General features: G+C 40.3%; 6 protein-coding genes across 12 annotated transcripts; all 6 read left to right on the top strand.

The window, feature by feature from the left end:
* Positions 1-3,793: 3,793 nt before the first annotated feature.
* Positions 3,794-7,737, top strand: LOC134176654 (uncharacterized). Its single transcript, XM_062643315.1, has 9 exons — positions 3,794-3,824; positions 3,885-3,973; positions 4,108-4,225; positions 4,307-4,459; positions 4,520-4,723; positions 4,893-4,976; positions 5,552-6,979; positions 7,098-7,348; positions 7,686-7,737. Exons 2-9 carry the CDS (start codon positions 3,936-3,938, stop codon positions 7,735-7,737), a joined length of 2,328 nt encoding a protein of 775 aa, XP_062499299.1. The 5' UTR covers positions 3,794-3,824; positions 3,885-3,935.
* An 8-nt stretch (positions 7,738-7,745) lies between these two features.
* On the top strand, positions 7,746-8,955 carry LOC134194316 (uncharacterized). Of its 4 annotated transcripts, XM_062663261.1 has the most exons (5): positions 7,746-8,044; positions 8,109-8,146; positions 8,207-8,277; positions 8,413-8,506; positions 8,583-8,955. In XM_062663261.1, exons 2-5 carry the CDS (start codon positions 8,118-8,120, stop codon positions 8,770-8,772), a joined length of 384 nt encoding a protein of 127 aa, XP_062519245.1. In that variant the 5' UTR covers positions 7,746-8,044; positions 8,109-8,117; the 3' UTR covers positions 8,773-8,955. The 4 variants fall into 4 exon arrangements, with proteins under 4 accessions (XP_062519245.1, XP_062519235.1, XP_062519240.1 ...); XM_062663251.1 differs by having other exon boundaries at positions 8,207-8,506; XM_062663256.1 differs by having other exon boundaries at positions 8,109-8,277.
* A 758-nt stretch (positions 8,956-9,713) lies between these two features.
* LOC134184090 (uncharacterized) lies at positions 9,714-12,829 on the top strand. Of its 2 annotated transcripts, XM_062651704.1 has the most exons (7): positions 9,714-9,863; positions 9,945-10,146; positions 10,314-10,466; positions 10,546-10,696; positions 11,289-11,675; positions 12,034-12,293; positions 12,401-12,829. In XM_062651704.1, exons 1-7 carry the CDS (start codon positions 9,823-9,825, stop codon positions 12,545-12,547), a joined length of 1,341 nt encoding a protein of 446 aa, XP_062507688.1. In that variant the 5' UTR covers positions 9,714-9,822; the 3' UTR covers positions 12,548-12,829. The 2 variants fall into 2 exon arrangements, with proteins under 2 accessions (XP_062507688.1, XP_062507696.1); XM_062651712.1 differs by lacking the exon at positions 11,289-11,675.
* An 867-nt stretch (positions 12,830-13,696) lies between these two features.
* LOC134192510 (sedoheptulokinase-like) lies at positions 13,697-14,979 on the top strand. Of its 2 annotated transcripts, XM_062661258.1 has the most exons (3): positions 13,697-14,014; positions 14,084-14,664; positions 14,724-14,979. In XM_062661258.1, exons 1-3 carry the CDS (start codon positions 13,824-13,826, stop codon positions 14,732-14,734), a joined length of 783 nt encoding a protein of 260 aa, XP_062517242.1. In that variant the 5' UTR covers positions 13,697-13,823; the 3' UTR covers positions 14,735-14,979. The 2 variants fall into 2 exon arrangements, with proteins under 2 accessions (XP_062517242.1, XP_062517234.1); XM_062661250.1 differs by having other exon boundaries at positions 14,084-14,979.
* Positions 14,980-15,252: 273 nt separating this feature from the next.
* On the top strand, positions 15,253-21,297 carry LOC134176642 (N-alpha-acetyltransferase 25, NatB auxiliary subunit-like). The gene is made up of 21 exons (XM_062643306.1): positions 15,253-15,263; positions 15,308-15,372; positions 15,440-15,522; positions 15,619-15,752; positions 15,847-15,851; positions 15,915-16,030; positions 16,522-16,594; positions 16,691-16,889; positions 17,782-18,172; positions 18,357-18,434; positions 18,497-18,630; positions 18,686-18,756; positions 18,857-18,980; positions 19,041-19,129; positions 19,264-19,615; positions 19,675-19,875; positions 20,033-20,116; positions 20,185-20,361; positions 20,434-20,604; positions 20,731-20,833; positions 20,902-21,297. The coding sequence occupies exons 1-11, from the start codon at positions 15,253-15,255 to the stop codon at positions 18,521-18,523; spliced, it is 1,182 nt and encodes a 393-aa protein (XP_062499290.1). The 3' UTR covers positions 18,524-18,630; positions 18,686-18,756; positions 18,857-18,980; positions 19,041-19,129; positions 19,264-19,615; positions 19,675-19,875; positions 20,033-20,116; positions 20,185-20,361; positions 20,434-20,604; positions 20,731-20,833; positions 20,902-21,297.
* An 809-nt stretch (positions 21,298-22,106) lies between these two features.
* Positions 22,107-26,154, top strand: LOC134185737 (uncharacterized). Of its 2 annotated transcripts, none has more exons than XM_062653614.1 (7): positions 22,107-22,214; positions 23,467-23,668; positions 24,059-24,208; positions 24,290-24,440; positions 24,606-25,004; positions 25,379-25,638; positions 25,744-26,154. In XM_062653614.1, the coding sequence occupies exons 1-7, from the start codon at positions 22,174-22,176 to the stop codon at positions 25,888-25,890; spliced, it is 1,350 nt and encodes a 449-aa protein (XP_062509598.1). In that variant the 5' UTR covers positions 22,107-22,173; the 3' UTR covers positions 25,891-26,154. The 2 variants fall into 2 exon arrangements, with proteins under 2 accessions (XP_062509598.1, XP_062509591.1); XM_062653607.1 differs by having other exon boundaries at positions 23,464-23,668.
* Positions 26,155-26,871: the final 717 nt, after the last annotated feature.

Here is a 26,871-nt window from a genome sequence, read left to right as displayed (position 1 = left end):
ATACTCACCAGTACACTTCTAATACCATACATAAGAATGCACGGAGCATGTATGACGGAGAGATCGGCATCGTCGACTATCTAGGTATATCTAGAGACCGTCACTCACTAAGCGGACGTGAGCAACTTGTTGCTAGAGCAGAGCGCATGAAACGTGACTTCGCATGACGTCTTTGCACTAACAACCGACTTGGGCTAGAACACAACATGCAGATGTCTAGATATCAGTAATTGGTTCTCACAGTCAATTACACTTCCTGCAGACCCGGAAAATTAGAGTTTATTGAACAAATGTAGGTTTAGGTATTTCTATGGCAATTCACCTACTGAAACGTTAGCAGTGCCTCTTGACAAGCGGCAGTAGTGCCGTCCAAAGTGTAAAATGACGCCATGCCCATCCAGTTACCTAACAACGCTAATTTGTATAATTATAATTTACATAGTAACGACTAATAATACCATAGAGAGAGAATTTGACTTTAGGGACAGAGAGATGCATGTACAGTAGCGTACGATTAAATTAATTAGGCTATAGTATCTATAGTACAGTGTACTGCAATTACTAGTTGCTGCAGCTAGAGCCTTCTGTTCACGAAGACAAGAAGTCTAGCATGGTCACGTGTCTAGTGAGAATTAACAATTGTACTTCCTGCTGAGCAGGAAAAGATATGCATGATGAGTCAGCAGATATTGTATTGATTAGCAAAAACAGCACGCCTAACGTCATTCAGCGAGAAGGCTATTCAGTTGTCGCATTGTTAGCTAAATAGCTATTGTAAGCCCTCGAATATTTATACATGCCATTCAGAAGAGGTAGCAAGGCGAGAGGTGAAGAAAGAGAACGGTGAGTTTTACAAGGCATAAATGTTGAGCTTCTGTACAGGAAAACATTTGTATATCTCTTGTTCTTCTCAATCTAGCAGTCTACGTCTTAAAAGTTATGTGGACATTCCTGAAGGAACAACAGGAATCGTTGGTAAAAGAGGAGCAACAGTACCTTACATTGAAGATGAGACAAAGGCCATTGTTTCTCTAAGTCGAGAACAAGAAAATCGTGTATTCATTTATGGTGAAACAGGAGAGACCATTATGCAAGCTGAACTGGAAATTGCCAAAAATATTGTGAGTATTGCATGCATGCGTGCATGTTAGCAAGCAAATAATACGCATGGACCAGTGGTGACTCTAGCATTATGATTGTGTACCAAAGCAACACACTTATTCACAATCTGATCAACAGCATATATATATATATATATAAATTTTTGTAGATACCAAATACGAATTTTTCAATGGACATTGCTTGTAGCAGCGTATACATAAAACTATCTAAAGTCAGTAAATAATATCATAATAATAATATGCACGTCGTATACATGTTTCGCGTATAGAATTTATGTCACTGTAGTAGACACTCTGCCGAATGTATTACTAAAGTTTAGACTAATGTTGACTCTAGATAATATAAACTGTACATTTTGACAGAACTATGCAAAAAAACGTGGGTCAAACAGTGATGAAAAGTTGTTGTATTTCGTCGATACGAAAGACATTGGGCAAAATCTTCGATTACAGAAAGCCGACTTTCCGGGATTGAAAACATTTTACAGATTGGTATCAAGTGCGGAGCTTGCACAAGTGAGTACATGCACATAACTCTAACAACTTTGAAACGCCTAATAGCGTTGCATGCTTATACGTTTATGTTTCTAGAGTGATGACCTTCATATCAATGTTACAAAAGCTGTGGAAACAGTGCTCGTAGACATGAGAAAGAAAGTCGACAGAGAGGCCGTCACGTCACCACTGCAAATTGATGTGTTGTTACACATTGGTCAACTGCTTCTGTATGGCGTGGATGAAAGTGAGCCTAACAAATGACATATATATATATATATATATATATATATATATATATATATATATGTAGGGATTGCCTCAGTTAACCGGTATGGAGGGTTGTGGGGGCGTGGTCGTCTTTTTTTGGGGGGGCACGCTTACAAAACATAGTAATTGAAGACTAAAATATCTTAAAATCAACGAAATGAAATGTTTGTGCGTCGTGTAATACATCTTATTTTTGTTTGGATCAATAATCATCTAACAACCTAAAACAGTTGCTAGCCTCGAAGGTCCATGCGCCAATTTTGTTCTTCTTTCTTCGTCTTCTCCACGGATATCTCTTTTTGTACGTTAGGTATGGCTGTGAAACTTGAGAAAAGGCTTTAGAATTACCTGAACTCTATTCTTTTAGTGACTAGAGAAACCGAAATCAATGTTAATTAATTAAAAATTGTGTTTCTTTTAAGCAGATTTGATCCAACGACCGTCATCAACGCTATTGCACTGTTCGGGCCAATCATAGAGCAGTATTTGCGATTGCTTGTCCATGTCAACCAGAGACAATGGACAAAGAGCCAATCAGATAGGCCAAACGCGTTTATGAAAGAATTTATCACCCAAACTGTGCATGTTTGCCATTGTCCGGTCTAGTCTGAAATTTTTTGCGATCTGCGTCGCACACAGGACACACATATAGCCATTTATACGCGAACCCAACATTTGCAACGCATATCCCGTATGTGATAATCTTTGACTTTACTACAGGCCCGTAGGAAGCAAATAAAAAGTGGTACGGCCTAACGCACGCTAAAGGGCGTGGCTTTTAATTTAGTGCGCGTTAAAGCAAGAGACCAATGCTCCAATTAATGTCTGTCAGTCTGGTTTCAAATTGAATGCCTCCTTATATGTGTTTGTTTTTCCTCTTCTCTCTCTTTCGCTCGCGCAGAGAAGGGTCTGGCTAGGCGAGGCTACAAAAAGTGGTGCGGCCATGGCCGCACCAGCCGCACCGGCTCCTACGGCCCTGTACTACACTAATCCAATTCTATTCCAACTGCCGTTGCATATTCAATTATGCACGCACAAAAGAAAGAACAATGCAAAGGCACTAAAAATTAGGATCCATATTCCTGCAACGTGCGCTAGGATACCATAGTACCGTTCCCGTAGACCTCTAGACCACTTGAGTAAACTACCTCTGAATCATGTATAACGAAAGCTGTTACCTAAAAACAAGATTAACGCTAACGAAAACTCACTAAATCTTAGACATGCTTATAAAAGGCTTACAGGCCTTAGTTAATGAAGACATGTACAACCTAGGTATATGTTGAGCTTTTGCGCTCCTAAAAACTTACCAAACTAGAATTTTAAAAATTCTTTCTCTGAAAAAATAAATAGATGTAGAGATTGTATAAAAAATAACAGAAACAAGATCTGTAGATAATATGAACCAAAGCCAGACATCATTTAGTGAATCCTTCCAACCCCACATTCCCGACATTTTACATTTTGGGGGTTGGAAGGATTCATTAAGACTTGATTTTTTCAACTCAGCAACTCATTGAACATATGGAATCAGTGAACTGCTTTGGTGTTGTGTTTCCTCTAGTTTGTTTGATCCACTCGGTCAACCCGGTTTGTTTGCATTACTTTTACACTTGCTAATAACTGATTGCACAATTCTTTGTAGGTGATTACCTCAAATGGTGCAAAGTGCGTGACTAAGTGCGCTACTCTTCTCTCTTGTGGTCATCACTGCAGGTCAGTACTGTAGAACTTAGATGAATTCTCTCTGCATGCTGCTTTGCAAAAATATTTTTGGGTATTTTTACGTTTTGTTGTCTATTTGTTATTTGTAGTGATCTTTGTCATTTATCAAAACCTCACCCAAAATGCAAAATAAATGTTGAATTCAAGTTTCTCCAGGTGTGGTCATCCTTTACAGCAAGTATGCCATGTTCCCGAAAAAGACTTGTATTGCAAGTAAGACATGCATTCTGATCTAGCAATGGAAATTGTTGGTTGTAAGACTTAATGACACAGAGAGATGATTCAACATGAGCATCCACCATGTAAACACACCATTCATCATCCATGTTGCAAGACATACAATCAATCAAATGCCAGTTAAAGTAAGATTGGCATCGCCACGTCATATTTATTTTATGTTAGTTAGTTTGTCTGCTTTGTTTGCTATTTTATGAATCATGCAGCTAAGTATTAATTTTAGTGTAAATTATATGATTTATGTGGTGCTTTATTTCAGATGTGAACGTTGTAGACCTCAGTGTGGACACCATTGTGAGCTCTTATGCCATCAGGATTGTGTTTCTGCTGAGAAATGTTCCAGCTGTGATGCAATTAAAGAGGAAACTTCTAAGAAGGCAAGAACAATTAAGACGTGTAGAGCATAATAGCTATCTATTAAATGGTTACTGTTAACTGTAACATTTCCGGTTGATTAGCAAGCAAGAGCAAGTGCCAAAAATGCTGAGCTTCAACGAGTTGCTCTCGAAAAGGAACTACAGAAACTACGAAACAAGCCTCCAGAAGCAACGTGTTTGGTAGATGTAAGCCAAACTGCTGAAAACGATCTGTTTCGAGATATTCAAGAGAGAGTAAGATATATAAGCAAAGCAGTTCATAATTAATGATATCACAATACTGTGTATACTTAGGTTTCTTGGTTTTTGCCTGCAACAGATGGAATGGAAATAACCATTATTTCTCTCAAAAGAATAATGAATTACAGACTACATAAACAGTGGCTTACGGCTAGATTGAGACTGCAAGAGGTGACTGATTTTGTCTACCGATTCCTAGTAGTGTCGCAAGCTGAACTTGAAGATGTCATTGAGAAAGGAATAGCAGCACGAAACGTTGTATGTTGTTGTGTTGTCGTATAATTGTTGTTGTTTTTGTTGTTCTTGCTGCTGCTGCTGCTGCTGCTGCTGCTGTTGTTTTCGTTATTAAGTGTATACGTGGTTGAATGAACTTTGTAATAGAGAGCTCATATAGTGACAGCAGACTGATAGTCACTTTCTCTTCCAGATAAAGAAGGAAGGATTTGATTTAGGAGTAGTTCAGGACAAGGTTGACGGTATAAAGAGACTCATTCTGTTGTCTTCCTCTCAGGTACATAGCTTCAATGTGCGTTTCTTTAGCTGTTGTGACTCAAAGGTAAATTATTCTTAGAAAGGCTATGCCAGACTATGTAGCTTCGTTTGCAGTTACAACGATGAAAACAACTACGTCAGGGCCGTCGGAGGGGCAGTGGCCGAGGGGCCATGGCCCCTCCACTTTCTGGAAAGTGGAGTTCAGCCAGCGCTACGTTAGAGCATACTTCCGGTTTATTCTATAGCTGATTAAATAACTAATTTATTTCGTACTTGATCTGCTCCAACACAACCAGCAACCTCTACTTTGCCAGAGTCTGAGACCAGATCGGACTGCAAGGCGTATCAAAGTTTGTGCGCATGCTCATGAACAGAGCTGACGTACCCGGATGTGCCTCACCCATCCGGGTTTTGCTAGGTCTGGTTGAGAAGCTCCACAAAGACATGGCATTGTCAACTCTTCGATCTCAAGCAGAAATGGCACTACCTGATATTGATGAGTCGCCTCATCAACCTCTAGACTTTCAGTTCCCCAAACGACAGTTTGGAAAGAAAGAAATTGTTAGCTGATCGTTTCAGTCGTCTTGGTTCAAGCTCCACAGTTGGCTACACTACGATGAGGCCAGAGATGTAGCGTTTTGTCACACCTGCATCAAAGCATGCAAGGAGAAAAAGCTAGCCGCAGCTGCAGGGATTGTCGATCAGTCGTTCATACGGAAGGGATTCTGCTACTGGAAGAATGCCACTGAGAAACTAAAAAGTCACGAAGCATCGAACGTTCATTTCGAAGCCGTCGAGAGAACCATCAGTCTTCCAAAGACTACAGAGGATGTTGGGGAATTATTGTCAAGACTTCACAAGCAAGACAAATGTGAACGACGACAATGCTTCCTCAAAATTGTTTCATGTGTAAGGTTCTTGGCTCGTCAAGGGCTACCTTTACGAGGAGATGGGGCTGAAGTAGACTCCAATTTTAGGCAACTACTTCTTCTACAAGCACAGGACAATCCAAAACTTTTGAAATGGATCACTGGAGGAAAATCTGACAAGTACATTTCTGCTGACATACAAAATGAACTGTTGAAGGTCATGGCCTTACGCATATCGCGTGATATTGCGTCAGTTCTGAAGCAGACTTCTTTCTTCACCATCATGGTAGACAAGTCGACAGACTTTGCAAACAAAGAGCAGGTTGTCATATGTTTACGGTGGGTGGATGATAATCTGGATGCCCACGAAGAATTTATCAGTATATATGAGGTAGACAACATTTCTGCAGCCACTCTAGTTCATTCATGTCATCAAGGATACGCTATTGAGAATGAACCTGTCTCTAGCAAGAGCTCGTGGGCAATGCTACGACGGGGCAGCGAATATGAGCGGTTATCTGACGAAGAAGCAAGAGCGGTTTTCACACATTGCTACGGACATGCCTGCTACAGACACGCACTTAACTTGGCATGCAGTGATGCACTGAAAAGATGCAAGTTACTGCAAGATGCTCTGGACACTACGTATGAAATAACTAAGCTAGTCAAATTTTTGCCCAAACGACAGGCAATTTTCGTACAGGAGAAAGCTACCACATCACCTACTACACCAGGAATTTGTCTTCTATGTTTAACTAGGTGGACTGTAAGAGCCGATGCTCTTAAGAGTGTGTTGGATAACTATTCCGCACTCATTTCAACCTGGGAACAGTCGTCAGAAGAAACTCGTGACCCCGAGCTGAAGGGTAGATTAGGTGGAGTTGCGCATCAAATGACTAAGTTCTTTTTCATATTTGGTGTAGCCCTTGGAGAACTTATTCTACGTCACAGCGACAACTTGAGCAGGACCCTGCAGCGTGGAGATATCTCTGCTTCAGAAGGGCAAGCTGCAGCAGAGATTACTTTACGCACTCTGTTGTCTCATAGGACTGCAGACAACTTTGCCAGTTTTTTGGAAGGATGTGAAGAATATGGCAACAGCTCTGGACATATCAGAACCATCAATGCCCCGCAAAAGAAAAATACCCAAGAGGTTAGAAACAGGAACAAGTGAAGATGAGTCACCAGCAACGGTAGATCAATATTATTGAAAACTGTACTTTGAAGCATTCGATTTGATCTTCAACTGTATCACAGATTGTTTTGATCAGAAAGGCTTCAAAGTTTATAGAAAAGTTCAGGATGTCTTGCTTAAAGCAACGAGAAAAGAAAGTTATGCAGAGGATCTTGACTTTCTAATGGATTTATACAAAGACGACTTTAGGTCTGATATTTTGAAAGCTCAGCTGGAACCATTTGCTGCACTCGCTCACGAAAGAAAGATTTGCACGATTAACGATATCATTGCCATGTTGAAGTCTCTCTCATTAGGCCCAAGAAGTCTCTTGAATGAAGTCTTTAGGTTTGCTAAGCTTCTCCTGGTAATGGCTGCAACTAACGCTGTCAGTGAGAGATCGCTCAGCTGTTTGAGGCGAATTAAAACCTATCTACAATCGACAATGCACCAAGCAAGGTTAAATCACTTGATGTTACTGCACATTCATATAGATCGTACAGACAAACTTGAATTGGTAGATGTTGCCAATGACTTCGTGAAAGGTTCGGAGCATAGACTTAATGTTTTTGGCATGTTTCTTGAAAGTGATGCTTCTACATAGCACGCAAACTTCAGCTAAGCCGCTTTCAGTTCTGCTAATAACGTTTCATTTCAGGGTAATTTAGATTGTTCTTGTGTTCAGTGTTGAAATAGGCATGTTGCAGTTTGCTATTACGTGGCTAGTTGGAGTGTGATGATTGTGATCACGGTAATGAAAGTTGGAATAATTTTCACACGGCGTGCACATGCACATTGATCAATCACCTAATTGATAATAGACAAATATTAATTAATCATTTAAAGCGAGTTATGTCACCACGCCCCCTTAGCGTGCGTTAGGCCTCTTCACTCTTCATTTGCTTCCGACGGCTCTGACGTGTAATGTCAATTGTGCCAGGAATGACGTATAAATCTGGTCATTTCGAAGTGAAATCTTTACTTCCTTCTCGAAACTTGCAAAACTGACTGGATGAGTTGCTTTTCCAGGAAGCAGAAGCACAGGTCAGTTACTCACGTCTGCAATCAAATGACACATGCTGTACATGGCATACATCTGTTCATGCAGTTTTACCGTATGTTTAAAATACAAGAGCACCACAGGAAGTGTGTTCGTGTTGTGCAAGTTGATGTAGTTGATAATGGTGATCTCAACATTCAATACAGAAAGAAAAAGCAACAATTTGAGACTGAAAAGAAACCTGTGGATGAACTTTTTGTTTTTCATGGAACCTCTGGTAAAATTTTGCGTCCGATAATTGTCCTCTTGTATTGTATTGAAGAATATGTTAATTGCCAATCTATCCAAATTATATATCAAACACATTTTTTGTGTGACAAGTTAGACATTAACACGTTTGTCTGTACTACAGATACTTTAATAGACGCAATCGTTAAGGATGGTTTCAAAGTAGGTGGAAAGGACATCAGAACCGTTAGTGGATCTATGTATGGTATAGCCGTTTAGTAAGTCACGTTTGCAAGTTGATTACTAGTCTCTCTCAAATCAGTTTAACTTAATACTTTGTGCTTTTACAACTAGCACTGCTGAAAATCCATCAGTGGCCATGCTCTATGCAAAGAGGGGTGAGTCTAAAAAACTTCTTCTGTCTCGCATTCTACCTGGTCGTGAAGATGAAGACTACACTAGAGGTGCAGATGAGCATGTATTTGTCTTAGAGACATCTGAGCAACTTTTACCCCAATATGTTGTGCACATTGGAAGTAATTGAATCTAGCAATTGTGTGATGTTAGTCCTATGGCAAAAATCAATCAATGAACCGTGCAACTATGGTGCATGTACAAGGAATCTGATTACAAATTTGACATTTATGGATTTTAAGAGTAGATGAACGTTTCAGTGTTCCTATAGTTTATTGGCTGTAATGTTCTGAGGTTAGTGTCTTTCTTTTTATGCCCGTCTAGTTAGATATAATAAAAGATTGCTCAGAATGGAGCACTGTATGTACGGTGTGATAAACAAGTAGCCCATCATTATATTGGAAACCGCGGAATTCAAGGCAACGTAAGCAACCTGTTGCTAGAACAGAGTGCATGAAACGTGACTCGCCATCCTCCGCATGCATGACGCCTTTGCACTCTAACAACCAAGCTTCATGCATACTTTCTCAAGTGTCGGCACAAACACAAACAGACGTAGGTATCTAGACATACGATTTTGCTATTTTACGTAATTGGTTCTCACGGTCAATTACACTTCCTGCAGACCCGGAAAATTAGAGTTTATTGAACAAATGTTACGTAGGTTTAGCTATCTCTATATTTCTATGGCAATTTACCTACTAAACGCTATCCATGCCTCTTGACAAGCTGCAGTAGTGCCGTCCAAAGTGTAAAAATGACGCCGTGCCCATCCATTAGGTTACTTAGCAATACTAATTTGTATAATTATAATTTACATAGTAACGATCAACAATACCATATTTTAGTGGATTTGATGTAATCGTACGAGTGCACAAATACCTGTTGATCGTCTAATTACTGACTATCTACCACGGTAGGTATACGGACAGAGAGATGCAGTAGCGCATATTCTATACTGTACTAGAGCTGTCAAAGTATTGCACGACGAGAGGTGCATGGTCACGTGTCTAGTGTGAATTATAAATTATACTTCCTGCTATGCAGGAAAGATCAAATGATGAGTCAGCATGATATGTATTGATAGCAAAAACAGCACGCCTAACCTGTAGGCATCATTCAGCGAGAGGCTATTCATGCAGTTGTTGCTAGCTTTGTATAGTTTCTAGGCAGCGACTGTATGGCATTCAGTAGCAAGACAAGATGTGAAGGAAGAGAACGGTGAGTTTACTCTAGCATGAATCAGTATGCATGATTAACTACGAATACATCTGTATCTCTTTGTTCTTCTCAATTTATAAGTCTACGTCTTAAAAGTCATGTGGACATTCCTGAAGGAACAGCGGGAATCGTTATTGGTAAAAAAAGAGCAACAGTACGCTACATTGAAGAAGGGACAAAGACCATTGTTTCTCTAAGTGGAGAACAAAAAAATCGTGTATTCATATATGGTGAAACAGAAGAGGCCGTTAAGCAAGCTGAACTAGAAATTGCCAAAGCTATTGTGAGTATTGCATGCGTGCATTCTAGCAAGCATATATATATATATATATATATATATATATATATATATATATAAAGTTAGTAAATAATATCATAAATAATAATATGCACGCCGTATACGTGTTTCGCGTATAGAATTTAGATAATATAAACTGTACATTTTGACAGAACTATGCAAAAAAACGTGGGTCAAACAGTGATGAAAAGTTGTTGTATTTCGTCGATACGAAAGACATTGGGCAAAATCTTCGATTGCAGAAGGCCGACTTTCGGGGATTGAAAACATTTTACAGATTGGTATCAAGTGCAGAGCTTGCACAAGTGAGTACATGCACGGAGCTCTAACAACTTTGAAACGCCTAATAGTGTTGCATGCTTATTTACACATTTATGTTTCTAGAGTGATGACCTTCATATCAATGTTACAAAAGCTGTGGAAACAGTGCTCGTAGACATGAGAAAGAAAGTCGACAGAGAGGCCGTCACGTCACCACTGCAAATTGATGTGTTGTTACACATTGGTCAACTGCTTCTGTATGGCGTGGATGAAAGTGAGCCTAACAAATGACATATATATATATATATATATATATATATATATATATATATATATATATATATATATATATATACACATATCAGAGTTCTAGCCAGGTTTTCAGCAAAGCGTGGCGGCAGGGCGGGGCTTCCAAAAGGGGCAAAGGGGGCGTGGTTTTTGTAAGGAGTGTGGCTTTGATGTGGCTATGGTTTGTCGAAAACGTAGCCCTGGTGAGTTTTTGTAAATAATCAACCTGGTCAGAATAACTTGGCTGTTTGTAAGATTCCATACCAACATTTTGTAAGGGACAAGTATGTTTCTATAGAATGCCACATCCTCATTCAATTATGATGCTTCCCATTTATCATCATGCTTTGTAATAGAATCTGTTAGAGCAAACAACACGGAAACAAAAGCACAGTAAATAGCACAGTAAATAGCACAGTAAATAGCACAGTAAAAAGCACACTGCTGAGGCCAACTGGAATGTTTGTTCACATGGCGATCCCAAAGCGTGGCGGGCATCTCATTTTGAGAAGTAAAGCGTGGCGGCCCGCCACCCCCTAGCTTAGTATGCCTGGCTAGAACCCTGTATATGATTATAGGTGAAACCACAGCATCATTCGACGTTTCTTCTGTACTGGATAAAACGGAAATTAGATCTGGCCGAAAATGGTCGACTCGTCTGGTACCTGCTTTCACTGAGGAAAACGTTCGACGACTGGAACGACTTCTTGAAGCGAGCTCCACTATTGTCTCTACGTGTGAACGCTATGATGCTGGATTCTACACACCATCGTTTCAACACCGTCGTTTCAAAATTTACGGTGTGAATGACGTCTCTTCTACAGGAAACAAAAGCAACGCAGACGGCGAAAAAGCTAGCGTTCAAGCGGGTGCTGGCGTCTTATACACATCTTATGATAGTCCACTCATTGCAGACATCTTTCTGCCACAACAACAATATGACTTTAGTCTTCTTATAAAAGCAGGTGCTTTGCACTAACTAGGCGTAGACAGCTAGTACAGTACTACACACGCACACGCACACGCACACGCACGCACGCACGCACGCACGCACGCACACACACACACACACACACACACACACACACGTATCACTCGCGCGCACACGCACACGCACACGCACACGCGCACACACACACACACACACACACACACACACACACCCGCACTCACGCACGCACATACACATGTGTGTGTGTGTGAGTGTGAGTGTGTGTGTGTGTGTGTGTGTGTGTGTGTGTGTGTGTGTGTGCATGTGCACGTGTGTTTAATTAAAAGCGTCTAGACTACATGTTTGAACCTAATGCTTGGTATAATATTCAGATGTCAATAATCCATCTAGCCAGACGGAAGAAGAAAAGAAAGAAGACTGCGTGTTGATCGAACAATTTTGTGAAAAAGTTACGTTTAGAAATGGACGTTTATCTGTGCCACCGGAACGAAACTTCCCTAAAGGCTATCACTTACATTTTGAACGACAAAGTAAACGCAAGACAATTGAAATCGACGGATTCGAGGTAATCATCTCTCGTCAGACTACAGTCGAATACAAATTACCAATTCAACACGAGAAGCAAGAGCAGGTAGAAATATCAATAATTGCATGTGCGTGGCCCATTGACCCAAGTATACAGCGTGTGTTGCATGGGGTTATAGCATGCATGCATGTTTAGCGTGTCTTTGTGTCTAGATTGATATCTACGTCCGCAACAAGGCTTGTGAGGCAGCAGCGAACAAAGATGAAGGTCGTGCGTGGACACCCCAGGATATTGTAGAGTTCATTCCCGAAATGATTCAGTTTGTCAAAGAAAAGCTTAACCTTCTCACAGTGGCGTAGACAGAGTTTTGGAGGGGAATCTAGAACAAATTTCAAATCTGTCTTTCTACTTTTATTCTAGTGTCTAATTTGTCTACCTGTCTACATGCAGCTGCTTCCAGTTCTATCTTATTAATAATATCTTTCTTTAAATATGCAGAAGCGCTAGCCTATCTAATCTATCTTGTCTCATGTCTGCCCTAGTAGAGGGTAAGTTTTCAGTCTCTTCGAACATGAAAACGAATGTTCACATGACGCGGTAGATTCACCTATTTAGTGTCAATACAATTTGTAGGACTTTGAGCAGGTCTACGACACGGCTGCCATCATCAATTAATTAATTAAAGATCGTCTTAATTTCAACTGCTAAACAACGTCAGTTGAATTCTCTTATCACCTGGTCCAGTGTTGTGTTGTAAATGGTTATCGATGTCTATAGAATCTTCTTCGTTACTTCGTGCTCCTGTTGTTTCCATTACAACAAACCTACGTAGACTGTGTACCCATACGGCTCTAGGGGTAGGTTGTTGCAGTTTGCGACGTGATGTAAGAGGGAAAAGACCGTTGTTTTTCGTCATCTAGATCAGTCCAAAGCTTCGTCCACAATACCGAGTCTTTCTTCCAATCCTGAAGAGGGTCTCAAGCAACCAAATCTAGACTGCAGCAGCCAAGTGTATACTAGGTGGCTCGAAGCACTTCGGATAGAAGTCTTTCATTAAAAGCAAAACCTTCTCAAAGACAATACTCAGTAACTGTAGTGCAAACAAGAAATTGAAGTACACTGGAAGAAAGCACATGCCAAAACACGTGGAGTGCGCGCGAGGTGAGGACTGGGTATGAGTGTAATGATCCTACGAGCTGGCACCCGTCGTTATTAATTAGAGATGGTATTCGTTCTCGGATTGGACATTGGTACAACTTCTGTAAAGACAATGCTGGTTAATTATGAGAGTGGTGCAATAATCGCTTCTCAATCGGAAGAAACGAAAGCTTACACGAAATCAGGTGCACTGCATGCTGCGGCTGCAGAGCAGGCAGTTTCTTTCATTTTTAGGGCAATAGATAGAGCGATGAAAAGGTTACCGAGAGATACAGTAAGCCATGTTAAAGCTATTGGTGTATGCGGTCAGATGCATGGTTGTATGCTATGGAAGAGAAACTGCATAGATCTATTACTAGAGAAGCTGACAACGTTTGATAGAATGGTAGACTGCTTGACTGACGACAACGTCATGCAACACAGAATTTTTAAGGTCACTACCACCCTCACAATCTGGCAGAAGAATTGCGACAGGTTATGGATGTTCGACTCTGTTCTGGATGCAGAAGCATCAGAGTGATGTTACAAAAAAAGTATGATTGCTCATCAACAATACAAGATTTCTTGGTTTCCATTCTTTGCAAACTGACTGTTCCAATCATGTCATATCATAATGCCCACAGTTGGGGATATTTCAGCCAAGCAGAATGCACATGGGAAGAAGACATGTATGAATAAAATTATAGTATTGTAATAAAAAGTGTTTCTTTTTGTGTAATATAGTGTTTTGCTTGTAGTCTACGTGACTGTGAGTTTCCTGTTCACTTGTTACCAGCAGTTGTTCCACCTGGCTCTGTTGCTGGGATGACCGTGAATAGATGGTATGGTATTTCTCCAGGTGTTCCCGTACTTGCGGCATTGGGTGACATGCAGTGCTCAGTACAGGCTGCAATGGAAATGGCTACTGATGCTGTGCTAAATATAGGCACCTCTGCTCAACTGTCATACCAGTTGGCACTTCCTATACTAACTAGATGTGTTGAAACTGTAGAGTATCAACCATTTATGATGAACCGAAGTCTTGTCGTTGCAGCATCTCTGAATGGTGGGAATGTCTTGATGAAATTTGTTTCTTTGCTACAGAACTGGGTGTCAGAACTTGGTTTGGAGTGTCCTACTGTAGATACGATTTACTCGAGGCTTTTGGAAGGGGGAGAAATGCTATCAACACTGAAGATTTCTCCTCTACTATATGGTGAACGACACTGTCCTAGTGTACTTGGTTCAGTTGCAAATATTTCACCACATTCACCATCACTGGGAGAAACATTTACAGCATTATGTGATGGATTGATTGCAAACATTGCAGGAATGCTAAGTAATGAAACACTGATTATTGGAACCGGGAATGCTTTAGTGAAAAATCCCATTTTACAGGCAGCTGTTAAAAGACATTTTGATTTTCCACTTGTCATCTGGTCAAGTTCTGATGCAGCAATTGGATCTGCTCAATATGCTATTGAGACATTGAGAAGCTCAAATCAGAGCAAAAAATAAAACAATTTCAAATTTAAACCATAGAAAATTGTGAAATACTCTAGTGTAGTTTAATGTTTACTGTTGTAAGAGCATCCACTGCCCACTGTGGGTAATCCTTGTTTGGGTAAGCAGTCAACATGAAATCTTGAACGAATGCAGGAAAGCAGTCATCCATAAGACTTTGTCGTATGCTTTTCATAAGTTTCAGTTGGTAGGCCACATTGTGTACCGTAAGATAATGACATCCGACTGCCTCACCATTAATAAACAATGCATCAACTGACATGTTGAAATCGAACACGAGCAATTTCGATCAATATCAACAGGTAAGAAGTCATTGGCAAAATCATTACTCTTGAGATTTATAGTTGAATGACCGGCTGTTGTAAGAGCAGTTCCAAACCTAGCCGTTGAAGTAGGACCCCATATGCCGGTCACGTACAGTACTAAAATTACAGTATACTGTATACTGTACGGGAAAGCGTCTGGGAAACCAAGGCTGGTGGTCATGTCGATGTTACAGAGCGAAGACTAAAGCCAATATACGGTCAGCTGTTTTCTCTTACCGCCTAGTTTTGTCTTGCAATATGCTGCATTTATCTTTGCAATTGCAGAGGCTCTGGACACTCACAACAACAAGAAAGCTATTCAACTAGCAGACAAATTGCTAGAGAAACAAGATTTGCTATGTGCTAAGGTACGTTATGTATTCGTACTCAGTTCTATGTCTAGGTACCTCCAGTAGGACAAGCCGCTCGAGAGTTAAGACATCGATATCATTTCCGGTCTACAGGTGTTGAAAGCGTTGGCTTTGCTGCGTTTAGCCTCGCCCCAGACGCAGTGTGGATTGCAACCACTAGTGGTGATGGAAGCGCATCCGGGGCTGCAAGCCACTGGGGCGAGGCTCTGCTGCGTTCAGGAAGAGATGTGGAATCATGGAATCTGATTGATGATGCAAAAATAAGCGTCTGTATGATGATGCGTCACTAAACGCAATGTCTCTGTTTTTTCGCGAGGCCAGGAAACGTGAGTAAACAAAGTGTTTGTATGTCTGCATGTCAGAGAACACAGGGTTTGTGGGCGTGGCAGCTGAATATATTGTGGAGATCGAAGTTACTGTCAAAGATGACCCGACTAACGAAGAATATATGACACATTTGTTTATGGCTTATGTTAGACTGAATGAGTACAAGAGACAGCAGCAAGTGTGTGTGTGTGTGTGTGTGTGTGTGTGTGTGTGTGTGTGTGTGTGTGTGTGTGTGTGTGTGTGTGTGTGTGTGTGTGTGTGTGTGTGTGAACATGAGCAATAACATTATTTACAACATGCTAAACATTAGATGCCGGCTGAGTTTTACTCATATTTGATCAGCCATCATGTGCCTCAGGGGGTGCAGAAAAAGAAACAACATTAGCAACGTCACCAAAAGTTTTCTCTTGGCTGCTGTCGAGAGTCAACTGTAAGGCTGATTACATATAGCATAGACACAATTGATATCTTTTAAGCAAGATATCATGTACAGCTGGACACGTTATTTGTCTCTAGCTAGTGTTTCTAAGCAATTTTCTGCTGTATGTAAAGCTTTTTTCTGATCAATACATATATGCTGCTAAACATTAAGCCTGGTTCACAACATTGACGCTGACGCCGACGTTGACGCTGACGCTGACACTGGAATAGAATTGTATTCTATTCCAGCATCAGCATCAGCGTCAACATCAAAGGATGCCGCCTGCATCAAGACGGTGTCTTGATGTTGACGCTCAGCCGAGCATCAGCATCAATATTGTGAACTAGCCTTTAAATTGTAGTTTGATACCAATAATTGTTGACATTGTTATTATGCAATGGTCTGTTTGTTTTGCAGAGCTACGGCTGTATGTAATGGTATTAAGGCAACAGAACAAACATGAAGCTGCTCTTACGGTTTTGCAAGGTGAACTTTCTGCTTTATGGCAGGATGAGAGTGAGAAAGAGCAGCTCGAGAGAGAAATTTTGTGGACTTTGAAAAGATGGCCAGTCATAAACCAAATAACAAAGAGAGACCTTCAAACAGAGCGAGTTTGGTTAATAATAATATACACTTTATTTTACTTTAATTAATCAATGAAATAATGGAAGTCTAGAACAGAACAGACTAATTTCAGTTCATGCTGACAGATAAGACAACATTTAGAATTTTACATCACTAATTTGTGGCTTCATTAAATAATATCAATACCGAGAGAAATGTGCATTTAGTGAATAAAACTACTGTGTAAGTGAAATTTGATTTGTTGTAGTAATAATATTTAGTAATTAATTAATTTTTTGTTTACTTAATCCTTTAATTAACTTACTTTCTGACTGATTGTGAATCAATCAATTGCTGTTGTGAGCAGACAAGTGAGGGAGAAGCAAGTGGCATGTACCATATTACCTTGCATTTAACGGCATGTCATTAGAAATCAATTTTATCAGAAATTACTGCAAACAAAGCATGCTGTTTAGCCTGTGGCAAGGTGCCATTATAAATCAAGATATGGTAGTCGTAATCCAAGGTTGATATTTTGGCAAAGCCAATGAAGAAAGTACGTTTATGTGCTAATGCAAGAATTATGATGTGGTCAGCAGTGAAGAGGTTGCAATCGATGAACCTGATGATGATCAGACGATTCAATAAAATCCTATGTACTATTCAATTGCAAGAGTGCAAATAGGCTTTAACTCAGGCAGGCTTTAACTCAGACAGGCTACAGACAGACACCCTTGTGCAGACAGGCAGTCAAATTTGATGCATTTGAATGTAGAGAGATGGTATGCAAACATGTAAATTGTGGGCAAACATGCAGGTACAGTGGCACTTTTGATGCAAGACTTTATCACTATTACTTGTTTTTTGCATTTCTGTACTTACTATATTTACAAATTCATTGTCTTCTCACATACTTACTTTGCCATGCGCTGTTGGTGTTTTAGTTCAGACGACTGGGGTCTTTATCAACTCTATTTTGACTCTGTTTTTGGACTAATGGAGATGCAGGCTTTGTCTATAGCAACAGGCGATGATGCTGGAGACAATGTCTGTGATGATGACTTAGATCGAGATGTATTGACTGCGTGGAAATTTGTTGACTCACTTGTTGCTAAAGAACTTGAAAAGAAAGGAGCCAAATTAAGAGGACCATTTATGGCTCGTATGGAACTAGTAAATCGATCAAGACAGCATGGAGTTGGACAACACCTGGCAGATGTGGCAGCACCATTGCAAATGTTTTGTGAGTACTATGACTTGTTTGGTGATCAGTACTGTTGTTACTCTGATGTGGACAATTATCTTCATTTGATGGATGACAGTCAACAACCTGAGGTATGGCAACCTGTTTGTCTGTTTGCTTGCTTGGTTACCCATCTGAATTGGGTCACCCAGAATGGGAAACAGTGCCACAAACGTTTACTGTAAATGCTACTTGCTTTATATAAGTTATTAATTAAAAGATAGAAAATAATTTCTGCTCTAAAATGAAGAGTATTGATAAGTTCTCTGCTTGTAGTTTCTTACTAAACTGAGAAGTCAAGCTGCATTGTCCAGTTCAAGTGATGAAGCTGAAACGATTGATAGGAAAGAAGCAGTAAAAATGTTATTGAAATTTTATAAGTTGTGTCAAATCTGAGACTGTTTGGATGAATTTAGTTAAATGATCAGAGCTTTTTGTCATGACTTAAGACTTGATTTTTTCAACTCAGCAACTCATTGAACATACGGAATCAGTGAACTGCTTTGGTGTTGTGTTTCCTCTAGTTTGTCCGATCCACTCGGTCAACCCGGTTTGTTTGCAGTAGTTTTACACTTGCTAATAACTGATTGCACAATTCTTTGTAGGTGATTACCTCGAATGGTGCGAAGTGCGTGGCTAAGTGCGCTACTCTTCTCTCTTGTGATCATTACTGCAGGTCAGTACTGTAGAACTTAGATGAATTCTCTCTGCATGCTGCTTTGCAAAAACATTTTTGGCATTATTTTTACATTTTGTTGTCTATTTGTTATTTGTAGTGATCTTTGTCATTTATCAAAACCTCACCCAAAATGCAAAATAAATGTTGAATTCAAGTTTCTCCAGGTGTGGTCATCCTTTACAGCGGGTATGCCATGTTCCCGAAAAAGACTTGTATTGCAAGTAAGACATGCATTCTGATTTAACAATGGAAATTGTTGATTGTAAGACTTAATGACACAGAGAGATGATTCAACATGAGCATCCACCATGTAAACACACCATTCATCATCCATGTTGCAAGACATACAATCAATCAAATGCCAGTTAAAGTAAGATTGGCATCGCCACGTCATATTTATTTTATGTTAGTTAGTTTGTCTGCTTTGTTTGCTATTTTATGAATCATGCAGCTAAGTATTAATTTTAGTGTAAATTATATGATTTATGTGGTGCTTTATTTCAGATGTGAACGTTGTAGACCTCAGTGTGGACACCATTGTGAGCTCTTATGCCATCAGGATTGTGTTTCTGCTGAGAAATGTTCCAGCTGTGATGCAATTAAAGAGGAAACTTCTAAGAAGGCAAGAACAATTAAGACGTGTAGAGCATAATAGCTATCTATTAAATGGTTACTGTTAACTGTAACATTTCCGGTTGATTAACAAGCAAGAGCAAGTGCCAAAAATGCTGAGCTTCAACGAGTTGCTCTCGAAAAGGAACTACAGAAACTACGAAACAAGCCTCCAGAAGCAACGTGTTTGGTAGATGTAAGCCAAACTGCTGAAAACGATCTGTTTCGAGATATTCAAGAGAGAGTATAGATATAAGCAAAGCAGTTCATAATTAATGATATCACAATACTGTGTATAATTAGGTTTCTTGGTTTTTGCCTGCAACAGATGGAATGGAAATAACCATTATTTCTCTTAAAAGAATAATGAATTACAGACTGCATAAACATTGGCTTGCGGCTAGATTGAGACTGCAAGAGGTGACTGATTTTGTCCACCGATTCCTAGTAGTGTCGCAAGCTGAACTTGAAGATGTCATTGAGAAAGGAATAGCAGCACGAAAGGTTGTATGTTGTTGTGTTGTCGTATAATTGTTGTTGTTTTTGTTGTTATTGCTGCTGCTGCTGCTGTTTTCATTATTAAGTGTATACGTGGTTGAATGAACTTTGTAATAGAGAGCTCATATAGTGACAGCAGACTGATAGTCACTTTCTCTTCCAGATAAAGAAGGAAGGATTTGATTCAGGGGTAGTTCAGGACAAGGTTGACGGTATGAAGTGACTCATTCTGTTGTCTTCCTCTCAGGTACATAACTTCAATGTGCATTTCTTTAATTAACTGTTGTGACTCAAAGGTAAATTATTCTTAAAAAGGCTATGCCAGACTATGTAGCTTCGTTTGCAGTTACAACGATGAAAACAACTACGTGTATGTCAATTGAGCCAGGAATGACGTATAAATCTGGCCATTTCGAAGTGAAATCTTTACTTCCTTCTCGAAACTTGAAGAAACGACTGGATGAGTTGCTTTTCCGGGCAGCAGAAGCACAGGTCAGTTACTTACGAATTAAGGTCTGCAATCAAATGACGCATGCTGTATATGGCACACATCTGTTCATGCAGTTTTACCGTATGTTCAAAATACAAGAGCACGACAGGAAGCGTGTTTGTGTTGTGCAAGTTGATGTAGTTGATAATGGTGATCTCAACATTTGATGCAGCTAAGAAGAAGCAACAATTTTGAGACTGAAAAGAAACCTGTGGATGAACTTTTTGTTTTTCATGGAACATCAGGTAAAATTTTGCGTCCGAGAATTGTCCTCTTGTATTGTATTGAGACTATGTCAATTGCCAATCTATCCAAATTATATATCAAACACATGTTTATGACAAGTTAGACATTAACACGTTTGTCTGTAGTACAGATACTTCAATAGACGCGATCCTTAATTAAGGATGGTTTCAAAGTAGGAGGAAAGGACATCACAATCGTTAATGGATCTAAGTATGGTGTAGGTGTCTAGTAAGTCACGTTTGCAAATTGATTACTTAATCTCTCAATTCAGTTTAATACTTTGTGCTTACAACTAGCACTGCTGAAGATCCATCAGTGGCCATGCTCTATGCAAAGAGGGGTCCGTCTAGAAAGCTTCTTCTGTCTCTCATTCTACCTGGTCTCGAAGGTGAAGACTACTTTAGAGGTGCACATGAGCATGTATTTGTCTTAAAGACATCTGAGCAACTTTTACCCCAATATGTTAATTGTGCACATTGGAAGTAATTGAATGTAGCAGTTGTGTGATATATGTTAGTCCTATGGCAAAAATCAACAAACCATGCAATTATAGTGATACAAGGAAGCTAATTACAAATTTGACATTTATGGATTTTAAGAGTAGATGAACGAAAGCTAGCTAGTGTTCCTAGTTTATTGGCTGTAATGTTCTGTGGTTAGTGTCTTTCTTTTTATGTCTTTTATGTATGTGCCACGCCCGTCTGGTTAGATACTAGAAGGTTGCTCAGAATGGAGTACTGCATGTATGTATACGGTGTGATATACAAGTAGCCCATCGATCATTATACTGGAAACCGCCACTCATTGAGCGGAGTTCAAGGCAACGTGAGCAACCTGTTGCTAGAGCAGAGTGCATGAAACGTGACTCGCCATCCTTCGCATTACATGACGTCTTTGCACTATGGCAACCAAGCTCCATGCATACTTTCTCAAGTGTCGGCAGAAACACAAACAGACGTAGGTATATATATATATATAAACACGCGACTTTGCTATTTTACGTAATTGGTTCTCACGGCCAATTACACTTCCTGCAGACCCGGAAAATTAGAGTTTATTGAACAAATGTTACGTAGGTTTAGCTATCTCTATATTTCTATGGCAATTCACCTACTAAACGCTATCCATGCCTCTTGACAAGCTGCAGTAGTGCCGTCCAAAGTGTAAAAATGACGCCGTGCCCATCCATTAGGTTACTTAGCAATACTAATTTGTATAATTATAATTTACATAATAACGATCAACAATACCATATTTTAGTGGATTTGATGTAATCGTACGAGTGCACAAGTACCTGTTGATCGTTTAATTACTGACTATCTACCACGGTAGGTATACGGACAGAGAGATGCAGTAGCGCCTATTCTATACTGTACTAGAGCTGTCAAAGTATTGCAGGTGCATGGTCACGTGTCTAGTGTAAATTAAAAAATTATACTTCCTGCTATGCAGGAAAGATAAAATGATGAGTCAGCATGATATGTATTGATAGCAAAAACAGCACGCCTAGGCGAGAGGCTATTCATGCAGTTGTTGCTAGCTCTGTATAGTTTCTAAGCCGCGACTGTATGGCATTCAGTAGCAAGACAAGAGGTAAAGGAAGAGAACGGTGAGTTTTGCTAGAGCATGAATCAGTGTGCATGATTAATTACTGTTTATTCCCCGTAAGTGTGAACTTGGAAGTGAGTAATGAAGTAGAGGTCACACCAGGTGTGCTCATTAGAGCACTAACGGCTGCTCCAGTTGGACCATGTTATCCCAATTATCTTAAATGGTTCCAGTTGCCGGTCTTACAAGATAATTGGATAATAACCATTGCTCCACCCATTTGTGTTTGATATGCACAAGTATTATCCTTCCGTTTTGTTTGTAGGAAAGGCTTAGATAATTTGATAAACAGAAATGCCAGACGTAGCGGTTTCTAACGATACCGAGATCATCGCGAAAGTCCAAGAAACAGCAGAGATATTGATGATTTTCAAAGTTCACACTTATGGGGAACAGACAGTAGTTGTACGGCATCCGTAGGCGCCTCGAGTTCGTGAGTAACACGTCCAACGGAGTTTTCAGACCGTCTACTGAAACACCGAGTCCTAGCTATTTATTAGCCTCGGCCTCCCAGACCCGTGTAGCGCCGATTCAAAATCGTCCTCCACGATTTTGAATCGGCGCTACACGGGTCTGGGAGGACGAGGCTGGCTATGCAATTGGTTGAAACCCTAGCTGTCATAGAAGTAAACATGCAAATTTCCTAGTAGTTTAGATTACGTCTACAGGCCTGGTATAGGTAGTCGTCGTTTTGCAACCGTCATCAAGACAATTGAAATGTACAGTCTAGGTATGCACTCAGTTCCGTTGTAACGACAGTGGTATGCTAATTTTTTTTAGTTACTGACATAGAAATTGATTACGGCAAATATTGACTATCAACAGTGTTAGATGCAGCACAGTGTAGTAAAGGATTGATTGTAGTATGGGACGTGTGAATAGTTGACTGTAGGTGGCATTCAACTCCTGAAGGTGTTTCTTGGTTGTCACGATTTTTTAAGGTAGGTACTATCATGAAACGTGGTCGTGGGGAGGAGAAATTTGAGATTTGTGTACACACACCACACACACACACACACACACACACACACACACACACACACACACACACACACGCCACACATACACACGCGCGCGCGCGCGCGCGCACACACACACACACACACACACACACACACACACACACACACACACACACACCAAGAGCCCTATAGGACCACGCCCCTTTATGTTGTGCGACCCGTATTAGAAGCCTCGCTATCCTCGGCAATTACGAACACATCTGTATCTCTTTGTTCTTCTCAATCTAGCAGTCTATCTCTTGAAAGTCATGTGAAGATTCCTGAAGGAACAGCGGGAATCATTATTGGTAAAAAAGGAACAACAGTACGCTACATTGAAGAAGAGACAAAGACCATTGTTTCTCTAAGAGGAGAATCAAAAAATCATGTATTCATTTACGGTGAAACAGAAGAGGCCGTTAAGCAAGCCGAACTAGAAATTATCAATATTATTGTGAGTATTGCAAGTGTCTAGACGCGCATGCATAATTAAACGAATTATACGTACATACGCGTATTCAGAATCTGATCGACAGTAGATTTTTGTAGATACCAAATACAAATTTATATATATATATATATAAAGGTACAAGCGATCTCATTAAGAATTTTATATAGCGTACAACTATTCTTGTCAGTAAATACTAAATCATAGTCTAGATATGTATATGGTGTTCAAAACATATTTAGAATTTATGTTACTGACGTATAGACACGCTGCCAAATATACTACCGTAATTCTTTGTTTGTGATGGATTGTTATTTAATTTGTTGTTACCTGGTATGTCTAGAGACTAGACTAATGTTGTCTCTATTTAATTAATAAAAACTACGCATTTAACAGAACATGGCACAACGTCAGTCAAACAGTGATGAAAAGTTGTTGTATTTCATCGATACGAAAGACATGGGGCAAAAGCTTCAATTGCAGAAAGCCAACTTTTCGGGATTGAAAACATTTTACAGACTGGTATCAAGTGCAGAGCTTCCACAAGTGAGTACACGTAAAACAACTTTGAAACGTTTAATTAATTAATTAATTAATATAGCGTTGCCTATACATTTACGTTTCTAGAGTGATGACCTTCATATCAATGTTACAAAAGCTGTGGAAACAGTGCTCGTAGACATGAGAAAGAAAGTCGACAGAGAGGCCGTCACGTCACCACTGCAAATTGATGTGTTGTTACACATCGGTCAACTGTTTCTATATGGTGTGGATGAAAGTGAGCCGGTAGCAAATGATCGTATAATGATATTGATGCAATTTTTCTAGTGTGTGTGTGTGTGTGTGTGTGTGTGTGTGTGTGTGTGTGTGTGTGTGTGTGTGTGTGTGTGTGTGTGTGTGTGTGTACAATATTGTAGAAATGTTCACATATTCTATGATACAGGTGAAAGCACAGCATCATTCGACGTTTCTTCTGTATTGGATAAAACAGAAATTAAATCTGACCGTCAATCTGCCCGAAAATGGTCGACTCGTCTGGTACCTGCTTTCACTGAGGAAAACGTTCGACGACTGGAACGACTTCTTGAAGAGAGCTCCACTGTTGTCTCTACGTGTGAACGCTATGATGCTGGATTCTACACACCATCGTTTCAAAACCGTCGTTTCAAAATTTACGATGTGAATGACGTCTCTTCTACAGGAAACAAAAGCAACGCAGACGGCGAAAAAGCTAGCGTTCAAGCGGGTGCTGGCGTCTTGTACACATCTTATGATCGTTCACTCATTGCAGACATCTTTCTGCCACAACAACAATATGACTTTAGTCTTCTTATAAAAGCAGGTCCTTTGCACTAAGCTAAGCGTAGAAAGCTAGTACTACACACACGCACACGCACACGCACACACGCACCCACACCCACCCACGCACCCACACCCACCCACGCACCCTCACCCACCCGCCCGCCCACCGCCCACCCACGCATCCACACCCACGCACACACACACACACACACACACACACACACACACACACACGTGTGCGTGTGAGTGTGAGTGTGCGCGCGTGTGTGTGCGTGCGTGTGTGTGGGGGTGTGTGTGTGTGTGTGTGTGTGTGAGCGCGCGTGCGTGTGTGTGTGCGTGTGTGCATGTGCACGTGTGTTTAATTAAAAGCGTCTAGACTACATGTTTGAACCTAATGCTTGGTATAATATTCAGATGTCAGTAATCCATCTAGCCAGACGGAAGAAGAAAAGAAAGAAGACTGCGTGTTGATCGAACAATTTTGTGAAAAAGTTACGTTTAGAAATGGACGTTTATCTGTGCCACCGGAACGAAACTTCCCTAAAGGCTATCACTTACATTTTGAACGACAAAGTAAACGCAAGACAATTGAAATCGACGGATTCGAGGTAATCATCTCTCGTCAGACTACAGTCGAATACAAATTACCAATTCAACACGAGAAGCAAGAGCAGGTAGAAATATCAATAATTGCATGTGCATAGCCCATTGACCCAAGTATAGCGTGTATTGCATGGGGCTAGAACATGCATGCATGTTTAGCGTGTCTATGTATCTAGATTGATATCTACGTCCGCAGCAAGGCTTGTGAGGCAGCAGCGAACAAAGATGAAGGTCGTACGTGGACACCCAAGGTTATTGTACTGTTCATTCCCGAAATGATTCGGTTTGTCAAAGAAAAACTTAACCTTCTCACAGCGGCGTAGACAGAGTTTTGGAGGGGAATCTAGAACAAATTTACAACTTTTTGTCTTTCTACTTTTATTTTAATGTCTAACTTGTCTACCTGTCTACAGCTGCTTCCCGGTCTACCTTACTAAAATATCTTTCTTTAAATATGCAGAAGCGCTAGCCTATCTAATCTATTTTGTCTCATGTCTGCCTTACTTGAGGGTAAGTTTTCAGTCTCTTCGAACATGAAAACGAATGTTCACATGACGCGGTAGATTCACCTATTTAGTGTCAATACAATTTGCAATTGTAGGACTTTGAGCAGGTCTACGACACGGCTGCCATCATTAATTAATTAATTAAAGATCGTCTTAATTTCGACTAAAAACGTCGGTTGAATTCTCATGACACTTGGTCCAGTGTTGTGTTGTAAATGGTTATCGATGTCTGTAGCTAAAATCTTCTTCGTTACTTCGTGCTCCTGTTGTTTCCATTACAACAAACTTACGTAGATTGTGTACACCTATACGGCTCTGGGAAAAGGTTGTTGCAGTTTGCGACGTGATGTAAGAGGGAAAAGACCGTTGTCTTTCGTCATCTAGATCAGTCCAAAGCTTCGTCCACAATCACGAGTCTTCCTTCTAATCCTGAAGAGAGTCTCAAGCAGTGGCGTAGCTACGGGGACCAGGAGGAGCCGGGGGCCAGGAGGGGCCTGGCCCCTCCAAAAATTAAGGCGTGGTCTTAATTTTGAAGCGTGGTTCATCTAAGCTACAGGTGTTTGACTGTCCATACTCTACTTGCAAATAGGTGAATACCGCCAATTGGGCTCATCTAATTGGCTATGACTTTAACAATATTAATGAACACAATTAGCTAATAAGGTGTAGAAGCGTTTGGGACGCGAGACAATACGGGGCGTGATGAATACGGGGTTTGATGGCACTTCCGGGAATTTGCAACCTACGAGAACGTACGATTATGTCTACGTCTCTCCATCAGCTTTCAAAGTCCAACTC

Source organism: Corticium candelabrum, chromosome 1 (assembly GCF_963422355.1).
Source record: "Corticium candelabrum chromosome 1, ooCorCand1.1, whole genome shotgun sequence".
Taxonomy (NCBI): domain Eukaryota; kingdom Metazoa; phylum Porifera; class Homoscleromorpha; order Homosclerophorida; family Plakinidae; genus Corticium; species Corticium candelabrum.
Note: the sequence above shows the minus strand (reverse complement) of the source record. Positions and strands in the feature narration are given on the sequence as shown.